Here is an 11759-nt window from a genome sequence, read left to right as displayed (position 1 = left end):
TCAAAGTGGCCTGAGACCTGGAGGGTGTTTCTCACTGTCCTGCCTTCTGGTGGCGGGCCCTGGGGTCCCCAGCCTCTTGGGGAGGGCAGGGGCGGGGAGCACCCCAGTGGCACAGCAAAGCAGAGGGGACTCTAGCCTGGGCCGTCTATCACCCACAGGGTCAGCCCCCACCCGGGAACTACAGCATCAAGCCCCAGCTCCCTGGCAGGCTTGAAAGTGCCTCTCTGGTGTGGCCACCGCCTGCCTCCTCAGCTGGCCGCTACACCCCCTGACCCCCGAGGTTCCCCAGCCTTGGAACCCACACCAGCAACCCCACTCCACTTCCACCTGCTCGTGCCTCTGGTGGCCACAGGCTGCCCCTCCTGTCTACCCGGGAACACCGTCCCCTGCAAACTGCCCACACTGCCCTCTGTCTTCTTTGTCGCCACCACTTCAGATTTGAAGTTACACGTTTCTTTTTAAAGATGTGTTTATTTGTGCATACAGAACTGGGGTGCAGGTGCAGTGAGAGGAGTCACCAGAGACAGAGTGGGGAGCAGAACAGCAGATCGACCGCAGATTGACACTGCTGAGGGGAGCAGCAGGCAGGCCAGGAGAGGTCTGCTGCCATGCAGGTCAGCTCCGGGGCGGGGATCGAACTCGCCCTGCAAAGGCTGCGGCCAGCTTGCAGTGCTGCGTCCTAACCTGCTGTGCCACCAGGAGGGGCCTGCAATTGTTATGTCCTTAACAGCTGGTCTCCGGAAAGGATGGGCCGGGTTCCGACCCCACGCGTCCCCAGCACACACAGGCCATCCGGGGGGAAACTGACCAGCCTCTTCACTGACCCCAGTAGTGTACCCTGGAGACTAGCTACTCTGTCAACCCATTCTCTTTTGGGCCATAATAAACTGGCATCCGATTTGTGTGTCCTGAATGTTTGAACTTCACAGATTGCTGCATCTGCAGCTAATCCTCTCGGTGAGCCCGTGAAGTTAATTTTGGAACCAAAGAGACTGGACAAGACTGTTTCTACTGATGTCTACTAAGGAGGGACTAGGCAGGAATTAGACCAGTCAGCCTCAGGCTGTCCACCTTCGGGGCAGTAACAATCTGAGGGTATATTCTGCCCGTTTTGCAGCTAAAGAAGTGAGGGTGAGAGGGGTTGAGAGCTTGGCTCATAATCTCGTTAGCAGCAGGTCTGGTTGTAGCTCAAGGCTATGGACTGTGGGGCCCTCCCATGGCCCCTGTTCAGCGGCACGGCCTGGGCTGCACGTGTGCAGGCCACCCAGCGCCCTGTCCTGCTGCAGCTGGACAGGCCAGAGCCGGGAGAAACCTACGTGCTGCAGGGGGTTTAGGAAACATCCAGTGTGCGTGTGCGTGCGTGTGTGTGTGTGCGCGTGTGTGTGCGTGTGTGACGGCGACCCTTTCCAGCCAACCAGAGCTCACACCTGTGTCAGCCACACTCAACCAGTGAAACTGCTCCGAGGGCCTCAAGAGAGTGTGGGTCACTCGTTGCTCTACTGACTCTCGCGCTGGCCTTTCCCCAGGGGACCCGGGGCAGCCGTAGCTCTAGCCTTGAGCTTTCCAGATTGGCCTTCTGCTGCCTCTGGATGAGTTTTAAATCTTTCCAGGCAAGTGCTGGCCCCTCTCCCTGCCTGCTGATAACCGGGAGGGTCTGAAGGCCGCCCACTCGCAGGGGCCCAAGACAAGCACAGTATAGAGGTTGTGTCTGTGCGAACGGGGTGAATCCTGAGTGGCCCAAACCCCAGCTCAGGTACAGAGTCCTGCAGCCAATGCCAGGGCCTTTTTCTTTCAGGTCAAAAGATATCTGAGGCTCTCTGAGCAAGCTGGACCTCGGATGCCCCGCAGTCCGGGTGCTTGGTGGCCACACACAGAGGGACACGCCTGAGGTCCGGTTCACTTACGAGAGAGAAGCAGCCTGGTCCTGCTAGCGTTTCACAAGTTTATTGGTGAGATGCAGAAAACGGGAAGGTGAAGCCTAAGGAGGGGAAGGGCCCAGGGCCGAGGGCCCACACCCCTTTGCTCACAGCACCAGCATGCGGAGACTTCCCACATATGGTCTGGGGGGCCGCTCGCAGGAGCCCCCCAGTGTTGCTCTGGCAGGAGATGGTTCCCACCGGCCACACACGGCCAACCTGATGTCTCGTGTGCCTGGGGCCGCGTCACCGCCCACCCGGGCCTGGCAGGGAGCGGGAAGATGGACTAAACCCGCGAGAAGCCCTTCCTCCCAGGAGCCATCAGGCCAGAGGAAGGGTCGACACTTCGGGGGGGGGCGAGTTGGGGGGTCTCGGCGTGGGGGCAGAAGGATAGCAGGCTTCTGGTTCTGGATGGAGACCACTAAGGCAGAGAGGTGGAAAGCAGAGGACAGGTCGGGGCGAAGAAAGGCAAAGAGGAGACAGTGACCAGTGTGCAGGGACTCCGGGGAGGCCGGCCAGGAGGCCCGGCGAGGCTGCGGCCGGGAAAGCGGGGCCTTCCGCTTTATCTTGTGGTTTTCTTGGTGGGTGAACTCAGAGCTGAGGTCTTCCCTGCAGGATCCTTGAATTCACTCGCGCTTCCCAGCCTGGTTTTGGCCTCCCCTCGGGGGCTGCAGCTCCCGCTGCCAGTGACACAGCCCCCCGAGAGCATGCCGTAGCCCCCCCCAACAGAGCTGGGCCGGTAGCCATAGGTGCTGGCACCGCTGAACCCGAAGCCGGCTCCTGCACCCGAGGTTCCGGCCGCCGAGCTGCTGATGACCGCTGCGGGGGGTGGAGGGAGCAACGTCACGCTGTGTTCGGGGCCCTAACACCCCTGGAACCTCCCAGCCCCGCTAGCCTCAGTGGCTCCCGCTTAAGCACGTCACATCATTACGCATGTCCACATCATCACATGTGCATGTGACGAGCATGTCCCATCAATCAAGACTTGGGCTTAGAGACACACACCAGATTGCACAGGAACCCCAAATTGGAGGCCTCGTTCTGTGCACAAACAAGAATGGCAAGATTCCCCCCAAAGAACAGAGGTTCCCAGGCAGCACAGAAGCCAATCACAGGCAACTGCATTCAATGTTAGACACATTCTTGGTTTCTCAAATAATGTCCTGGTGGCTGGGTTGAGAGGGATTTGTTTTGTTTTGTTTTGTTTTGTTTTTCAGCAGGAGGGGCTCTCTCCTGCGCTCGGCTTCACCAGCCACCTGGGGGTGAGCCTTTCACCCCAGCACAGGTGAAATTTCTGGGACAGGGGCCCAAGTGGGCCTTAGAACGTGAGGGGGTCTGACTCCACCCGGGAGGAAGTCAGCTGTCTGCCCAGGCTGCTCCCCAGGGGCCCCCAGAGGGCACCCACTTCCTTTGTATTCTGGAATGGACTAAAATCCTCCCCGCAAAGGTGTCAAATACTCACAAATGCTCACAGAGTTGGTGTACTCGCCAGACATCCTGCACGGAGAGAAGCCAGGTGAATCTCTACCACGCACTGAGCCCCTCCTGCAGCCTGGGTCACCCCCAGCTCAGCCTGCAGAAGCCCCCCAGCTGGCCAGATGGCGGGCGGGGTCCGTCAGCCCTCCCTCTGCCTCCTCTGTCCACTGTCCCTCTTCAGAGAGGTGTGAACCTGCAGCCTCAGCGTCCCCCAGCTAACCACCCCCTCCAGCCTCCTTCAGTATTCCCATTCTCCATTCTCACGGGGCTACAGCTGAATAAATACGCGTGTGGAAACATTAGCCTCAGAATTCGCCACTAATGAATTAAAAGCTTGGGCCAGCGTCTAAAATGGGGCTGGGTCAGAACAGCGTTTTCCAATGTCCATTCTTCAGGGGCAGCTCTTCCAACTATTGCATCGAGCGTGGCCAACTCACTCCGTTTTCTATGCAGCATTTCATGGATGCTGACCTGCTCTTATGTGTATCTCTTAAGAGGATTTTTTTTATCATAGGGGTAAATAGAAAACTACTATTACCTGACCCCCCCCCAAAAAAAGAACAAAACGCAGCAGTAAAAAAACAAGTATGAAAACAAAACAAATCCTGGGGCCAGATGTTGTTGCTTGCCCTGGCATCTGCTGTCTCTACTAGCAGGGATGTTTGCCAGTGCCAGGCAGTGCCAGGCATTCTGCCAGACGATGGACATTGCCCACTGGGACTTTCTCCCTGTCCTAAAATGGGAAGCACATTACTCCCAGCCCTGGACTTTTCAAAAAGACCCTTCCAATTTTTTTTCAGACTTCCAGCGGGAGCTGAGTGTGGGAGGAGCAGGGCTCTCTTGAGAGGGGTTGTTGCCTGGAGACCACAGGGCTGTAGAAAGGGCTGTCTCACCAGCAGGTGGGCGCTATTAAGGCTGCATTTGCTAGCAAGTCTGCCAGCCCCTGGCAGCCTCCTCCAGCCCCTGGGAACTGGGCTGGAGGATTCCAACATCAAACTCCCTCTCTCACCTTCTCTGACGCGTCCTGCCACCCACCTGCACTCCTCGCCCTCCAGCAGCTTGCGGTAGGTGGCGATCTCAATGTCCAGGGCCAGCTTGGTGCTCATGAGCTCCTGATGCTCCCTCAGCATCCGGGCCAGCTCCTCCTTGCTCTGGTGCAGGGCGGCCTCCAACTCGTCCAGCTTGGCCCGGGCGTCCTTCAGGGCGCTGTCCCCCCGCTGCTCAGCGTCGGCGATGGCCGTCTCCAGGCTGGAGCACTGGGGGGCGAGAAGGGGCATTTCCCTCTGAGCGCCAAGGCCCGGAGCCCACTTCACTGGCCGTGTGCTCGCTGGGATGGATTCCTCCTCTGCCCCCTCACTTCCTGGAGCAGAGGCCCAGCCACACCCACGGGGATGGGGCTGCAGACTGGCACTGAGGGGTGCGTTATTCTCAGCCCTGGACTTTTTAAAAAGGCTTCAAGAGGGAGCCGAGAATGGGATGAGAGCAGGGCTTCTCTCTGAAGAAGGGGGTTCTGAGTTGGAAGCCCAAGGAAAGGAGGCGTTGGGGCGGGATGGGACAGGCAGCCCCCTCCCATGTGAGGGAGCCAGGAAGCCTCACCTGCTTCTTCACACTCTCGATCTCTGAGCGCAGCCTCTGGATGAGGCGGGTCAGCTCGGAGATCTCGTTCTTGGTGTGTTTGAGGTCGTCCCCATGCCGGCCGGCCGCCAGCTGCAGCTCCTGGAACTGGGGGGAGAAGGCAAAGCAGAGACCTTAACTCAGGGCCTCGCTGAGGTCACCGTATGGACGGTGCGGTTACCTGGAGTATGGGCAAAGGTGGGGACTAACCCACCTTACTAACCCTTCAAAGTCAAAGTCAAGTCCCAGGAATGGCCTCCAGGTGCTCGCAGATCTAACATCACCAGATTCTCCAACTTCTTTTCTCACTGCCCCAACCCTCACCTGCTGGCTGAGCACCGGCCCCAAATCACTCCATGTTCCCTCAATGTCTCGTGTGAGTCTGCACAAGCCTTCCCCTCCATTCTAGTTTAAACCCAGTCGATGCAGTCACTTCCTCCAGGAAGCCTTCCCTGATGCCCCGCTTGGGTCAGTTCTGTTCCTCTAGCGATGCAGACCTGGTTCAGCCTTCCGGAAGTCACAGGGTTGGGTACAAGCCATTGACATCCAGGGCGGTCAGGCCACATGGCTTCCCTGGCCCTGACTTCCAGAAGTCGCTGGGCCCTGGGAACCCAGCTGGAGCCTCGTCAAAGGGCCCTGGGCTGTGTTGTCTCCCAGCCCTGGGAACCGCCCTTCCTCCCACCCTGCAGGCCTAATCTTTTCTCCCCTAGGACAGAGGAGGCAGGCAGAGGAGCAAGATAAGGTTTCCAGAGTGTGAATTTCCCTGGAGAAGGAGCCTGATAAAGAGGAAGGAGCAATTAGGAAGTTGCCATCTTGATGAGAGAGACCCAATCATCTCCAGAATCACCTCCCCACCCACCACCCATTAGAGGCGAGATCTGAGGGACTCACACTGTCCCTTTATCCTCGGAGTTGGACTTGAATGAAAGGTAGGAGTTGCCTGATCTCAGATCACACTGAAGAGACCCCCTAATTTATTGTAATTAACTAGGGAGTTGAGATGCTAATGACCCATGTTTTCCTCCCAGACTCTGCCCAGAACTGCCTGCAGGAAGTGAGCTGGCTGTGCCTGGTCCCAGCTCCCTAACTGCCCCTTGCGGGTCACAACTCTGCAGTGTCTGTCTTTGTGCACATCCTCCATGGCTGCCCTAGCTAACAAGGGCAGACTGTGTCTTCTTCAGCTTTCCTCTCGCGCCTGGACAGCGCTCCCAGCAAATTTGCGAGCCATGGTGGGTCATGGGGCTGGACCAGAGGCCCAAAGCATGTGACTCCGGGGAGGGCACCGTCACCTTGGTCTGGTACAGCGCCTCGGCCTCGGCCTTGCTCTTCAGGGCGATGTCCTCGTACTGGGCCCGGACCTCGGTGATGATGCTGTCCAGGTCTAGTTTCCGGTTGTTGTCCATGGACAGAATGACGGACGTGTCGCTGATGTGGGACTGGAGCTGATTGATCTCCTGCATGGACAGGGAACATGAGATGCCTTTTGTGAGCAGAGGAAGTGCCAGGATGGTGCTCTACCCCAACGGGGGCACCCCCAGGCCTCCCACAAGACACAGGCTTTATTCCCCCAGAGCCTCCAGGCCAGAGAGGTCAACATCACATCTGCAAACTGCCGAATGAGTTTGAAGCTTCCCAAGAAAGAGTCAGCCCATATGGCCATCCGCGGAGATAAGCAGGGAAGTAGATGAGCCTGGTCTGGCCACCACACAAGAGACCCTGAGGTACAGGAGCCCCTGGGTGCTCAAACAACAGGCTGAGCTCTGGACCAGAGGGTCGGAGCAGCAGTGCAAAGAGTATGAAGCCCCCACCTCGCCCCTCGGGGTTCCCTGCCCAAAACCCGAGGAAAGACCCCAGGCAGAGAGGAAGCAGGCAGCAGCAAGGCTGTGCTCGGCGGAAGGCAAGGGGCACCCTAAGAATCCGTGCTTCCTGAAGGACGTGGGAGCTGGCCATCGGGAGGCTGGGCTGGGCGACGGCACGCAGCGGTTAGGGGCACCAGGCAGGTGTCACTCTCACCTTTATCTACAAAGCTCCCAGCATCCAAATGTCGGCGATCCCCGGGACTCTGAAAGTCTCTGGCGCGCAGGCACACGACACACATGCACACATCTGTCCTTCCGCGGACAGAGCAAGCGCCGCCCCGGGAGAGCCTTACCCCCTCATACAGGCACTTGAAGAACTTGATTTCTCGGTCCAGGGCGTCCACCTTGGCCTGGAGCTCCACCTTGCTCATGTAGGCCGCGTCCACGTCCTGAGGGAGTTCAGAGGTCACTTTCCTTCAAGCCCAAATGAGGCTTCCCGGGAAACGGCACCCCAACGCCTGACTGACCAGCTGCTCCAGGGAAGGGGGTCAGAACCCAGGGGCAGGACCCTGACTCCCACCTAGGACTCACGGGGAGCCTTGAAAGAACCTCAAGGCCCTGGGACACCCTCTGCCCACCCAGAGCGAAACTGCGCTGCCTCTGTGTCTCAGAGAGAGCGCACCCCGGAGGACACGGTCCCCACACCGTTCTCGGCAGCTGGCGCCGAGGGCAGCCTGGTGGCAGGCCAGAGGCAGCCGGGTCAGAAGGGCAACCGGCAGCCCCCCCAGCACATCCTGTGCCCCGGCCAAGGCGGGCATGACCAGGTCGGACTCCAGCACCCGGGCTCCTGCCATTTACTCTAACACAGGGACTGGCCACAAGACAGGCTCCAGACGAACAGCAAGGACCCCCCAAGGTTCCTGTGTTCTTCTGGGGCTCCAGGTCCTCCGGGGAGAGCTCACTCTTTGGGGGCCCTCTCCAGTGGCACCCACTCCCTGGGTGCCTGAAGGCTAGGCACCCCTCCTCACCTTCTTAAGCACCACAAACTCATTCTCAGCCGTTGTGCGCTTGTTTATCTCCTCCTCATACCTGCAGAGAGAGTGTCGCCGTGAGCGGCGCCTGCGACCCCCGGCGAGGGGAGGCGAGGATGAGCCCCCCAAGCTCTGTCTCTGAGCAGGTGTATCCCCGTCTCGGCAGTTCCGGCCCACGGCTGCTCAGCTCCTGCGCAGCCTTGTGGGCGGGTTGACGTGGCCACGCCTCAGGCCAATGCCGGGAGGACCGAGGGTCTGCCCCTCCTCTGGCAGCCAGCGTGTGAGCAGGCTTTTCCTCCTCTGACTCTGGGTCCAAATCACAGGAGCACCTGCCCCTTTAGCCATGATCCTTGCAACACCCCGGCTGTCTGGTGCCCCCTGTAACCGCCTGAGTCCCAAGCCTGAGTCCTAAGACGGCCAGAACTGTCCCCTTGCCTGGGAGAGGAGGCGGGAAAGGGAGAGGAAGCCCAAGAGGATGGCCAGCTGCCTGGCCCGTGGGGCACCTGTGCGAGCTTGGGGCCAGCAGGCTTTGGGCTGCGCATACTCAGTGCTGCTGAGTGGCCAGGAAGAGGGAGCCTGCCGAGGAAGTGGCCACCTGCCAGGGCAGCCCTGCCTCTGCCACAGAGGTCAGCTGTCCACTCCCGCGTCCTGCAGAGCAGCCGCGTCTTGCATCAGAGTCACGCTCACCTGGGCGCAGTGGCCTGAGGCCAGCGGCAGATGCCCAGCACTTCCTGGGAGAGCCCAGCCCTGGCGCAGGGCCCCTCACCTCTTCTTGTAGTCCTCCACCACCTCCCGCATGTTCCGCAGCTCCGAGTCCAGCCGCACCCGGTCCCCCGACAGCGCCTCCAGCTGCTTGCGCAGGCTGCCGATGAAGCCCTCGAGGATGGGCTCCAGGTTGTTCTTGCAGTTGCTCAGCTCCAGCTGCTGCAGCAGCTCCCACTTGGTCTCCAGCACCTGGTTCTGCTGCTCCAGGAACCGCACCTGAGACCAAGTCAGACAGGCTCAGTGCACGGGGCAGCTGCCAGCCCCGCTCCTGGACAGCTTGGGCCTTGAAAAATGTCACCCAGGCCCCTCCCACCCAGAGCTCTTTGCCTGCCGGCGGAGGGTGGAGGGCGGTTGCTGAACTTCAGACGAGGGGAGACTCTCTGGCCAAGATCTGTCTCCTCGTCGCTCATCTGGATGTCTGGGTCCAGGTCAATGGTCACCCTGGGCCACCTGCTAAGGGGTCCTTAGTGGCCCACACCTCTGCTTGGGCGCTGGGCTGGCCCACGCTCTGCTGCTCTTGCTGTCCTTGGGCCTGGCCTCGCCCAGTCCACCAGGAGCGGGACCAGCCGAGGGTCCTTTCTATCATCGCTATGCTCGGTGCATCTCTCAGGCAACAGCCGGCCTTGCTCTCGGGTGGCGGCCACCGCCGTCCCGTGAGCCCTCGCGTGAAGCCCTCCAAGGAACACAAGACGGCCCTGCAACCCCATCACCGTCACCAACACTTGTGCGAGCCCAGGGCCTCCCACTCGCCAGACCAGCCCTGTCGCACTGTGCATGAGGGCTCCGTCTCCCTGGCCTGCCTCTGCCCTCTGGCTTCACCACCCACCTCACTGCCAGCCGGGGCTTCCGCTGCTCCCCAGCGCTCCGGAGGCCTCCACTTCCCGAGCCCCTCCCGCTACTGGTTCTCAGGCTGGAGCGCCAACAGCAGCACCTGGAGGCTGGTGACACGCTGCCGGGCCCACCCAGGCTCCCGAGGGAGCAGGTATGAGGCGGGCCCAGAATGTCCAGACGCTGCAGCTGCCGGCCCAGGGCCACCCTGAGGACCCAGCCCTCGCGGGCACCACCGTTCCCAGTCCCGTTCGCCTTCTAAGCTGGAGCTGGGGTCCATGCATCTGTCTCTGGACCAGAGTGGGTCCCCTGAGGACAGGAGCGTGGCCTTGGGACACCCCACGTGTCCCAGGCCTCAGGGCCTCTGCCTGTGGCTTCTAGTCCCACAGCACGGCTCTCCTGCTTCTCAGCTCTGAAGCCTCATCCCGCGCACCCCGGAGCCTTCACAGACCGCGCGAGCCCGACCGGGCCCCACCTCCAGCTCTGCTGTCCAGTCCCCCCTGACCCGTGCTCTACTGCACCTCCATCCTGGGGACCCTGGGGAGGCGTCCTGCCTCCCTCTGCCTGGGACAGGGCGTCCCCAGGGGCAGCGAAGGTGGACAGAGGGGCCTCTCCGCCTGGCTTTCTGCAGACAATCCCACCTTGTCGATGAAGGAGGCGAACTTGTTGTTCAGCGCCTTGATCTGCTCCCGCTCCTGCGCGCGCACTTTCTGGATCTCGGGGTCCAGCTCCACGTTGAGGGGGGCCAGGAGGCTCTTGTTGATGGTGACCTGGTGGATGCCCCCTGGCGGGCACACGGATGGGCACGCAGGCCCCAGGGCCACGCTGCCAAACATGCTGCCCGCAAAGCCGCTGACTCGGCCGCGGCCAAAGCCATAGCCTCCTGCCCGCCCGCTGCCGCCGGCCACGTTGAGGGAGATGGTCCGGGCGCCCCCCAGGCTGTAGAGGCTCCGGCTGCCGAAGCCCCCGCTGAGCCCTTTGCCCCCGGCGCGGTAGGAGGACGAGCTGCTGCCCGAGAGCACGGCCGAGCAGCCGCTGAAGCCCCCCTTGGCGGTGGCTCCCGACTTGTAGGCGAACTGGCGGCTCATGCTGGGATGCCGGAGACGGAGTGAGATGCTGAACCCGCGCTGACGGGCAAGTCACCAGTCTACGGCCAGGCTCCCCTTTATAGCTCTCACAGGGAGATGCTGCCCTAATTTATGGGTTTAGCTTGCCTGGGAGCGAGAAATCATTTTCTCCCAGCAAAATCAGAGACACCAGGTAAATGACTTGAAAACTCCTAAAGTGCTGGGCTTGCAAAGCTTGCTCATGTAATTTGAGTCTTATCTAATAATGAGCCTGGCCAAATTATCCCAGAACGATCTCGGCCGGGAGGTTTGTCATGGGCTCAGTTGCTCTTCCCCAGGGAGTGGCAGGGAGGTGGAGGGGGCGGCTGGATGGCGGCGTGCACAGGGGAGACCTTTAATTGACAGTGGCATCCGTGAGAGATCGCCCTGCTGTGCCGGCATCAGATGGGCTCTGGACCCTGGTAGAGCTGCTTTTATGTGGGCAGGAAGCGACTCCAGGGGCTGGCTCCCCAGGGTGCCGGTCCTCATGGAGGGCCAGAGTCAGGGAGACCCCGCAGGAGGGACCCGGCCGCCTCTCCGGCTGGCTGCCAGCCCCTTCCCGCCCAGGCAGGTCTCCTGCCACACCTGTGTTCCTGTGCCGTCCCAGTACCCCCACCCTTGACCTTGAAATAAGGCCACTGCTGCCATGTGATTTCGCTCATTTGTGCTATATAAAGAAACAAAACAGAGCAGCAAACAAAAACAAACCCTTGAGCTCCGACTACAGAACTGAGGTTGCGGGAAAGAGAGGGGAGAAAGGGCGTGGGGGCAGAGCGGGGGGCAGAGCAGGGGAGTCTCGGCAGACTCTGGGCTTTGGTGGTGGGTGAGGTATGGCAACGTGCATTTGCAGAGGTGTAAGCTGCACCCGTAAAACACTCATCGTGCTGGAAACCAGTTAGCCCCTCAAAAAACATCAAGAAGACAAATATTTAGAAATTAAAAGCTAATATTGGGGTCCTCCCTGCAGCGTGACGGGTTAAGGCGCAGTGCTGAAAACCAGCTGCAAGTGCTTCCGTGCCAGTTGGATCCCAGGCCAGGGGGTGACCCACAGGGCACAGCAGACCTCTCCTGTCTCCCCGCTGCTCCCCTCGGCGGTGTATTTCAGTCCATCTGCCTGTTCTGCTCCCCATTCTGTCTCTGGTGAGTCTTCTCACCCCCCTCCCCGTACCGCTGACCTGCACCCCAGGTCTTGCATTTATACTTAAATAAAATACATTTTTTTTT

At 60.4% G+C, this 11759-nt stretch overlaps 1 protein-coding gene across 2 annotated transcripts; it reads right to left on the bottom strand.

Annotated features, from left to right (window-relative positions):
* Positions 1–2277: 2277 nt before the first annotated feature.
* Positions 2278–10517, bottom strand: LOC101633741 (keratin, type II cytoskeletal 73). 2 transcript variants are annotated; one of them, XM_004692721.2, is made up of 9 exons: positions 10071–10517; positions 8603–8817; positions 7834–7894; positions 7159–7254; positions 6296–6460; positions 4989–5114; positions 4428–4648; positions 3379–3413; positions 2278–2735 (listed from the first exon to the last, which is right to left on the bottom strand). In XM_004692721.2, exons 1-9 carry the CDS (start codon positions 10515–10517, stop codon positions 2479–2481), a joined length of 1623 nt encoding a protein of 540 aa, XP_004692778.1. In that variant the 3' UTR covers positions 2278–2478. The 2 variants fall into 2 exon arrangements, with proteins under 2 accessions (XP_004692778.1, XP_012588034.1); XM_012732580.1 differs by lacking the exon at positions 4989–5114.
* Between the last annotated feature and the right edge of the window lie 1242 nt (positions 10518–11759).

The sequence above is a fragment of the Condylura cristata genome, unplaced genomic scaffold (genome assembly GCF_000260355.1).
Source record: "Condylura cristata isolate star-nosed mole 26May11 unplaced genomic scaffold, ConCri1.0 scaffold00034, whole genome shotgun sequence".
NCBI classification, from domain to species: Eukaryota; Metazoa; Chordata; class Mammalia; order Eulipotyphla; family Talpidae; genus Condylura; species Condylura cristata.
The sequence above is the reverse complement of the archived record's forward strand: the minus strand, read 5'-3'. Positions and strand labels throughout refer to the sequence as shown.

Coding starts and splice junctions, on each gene's coding strand:
- LOC101633741 (XM_004692721.2), bottom strand. CDS start 10,517: ATGAGCCGCCAGTTCGCCTACAAGTCGGGAGCCACCGCCAAGGGGGGC. Junction 6,461..7,158: donor TCAAGTGCCTGTATGAGGGG/GTAAGGCTCTCC, acceptor CTGTCCATGCAG/GAGATCAATCAGCTCCAGTC. Junction 2,736..3,378: donor CACCAACTCTGTGAGCATTT/GTGAGTATTTGA, acceptor CACCCCCCGCAG/CGGTCATCAGCAGCTCGGCG.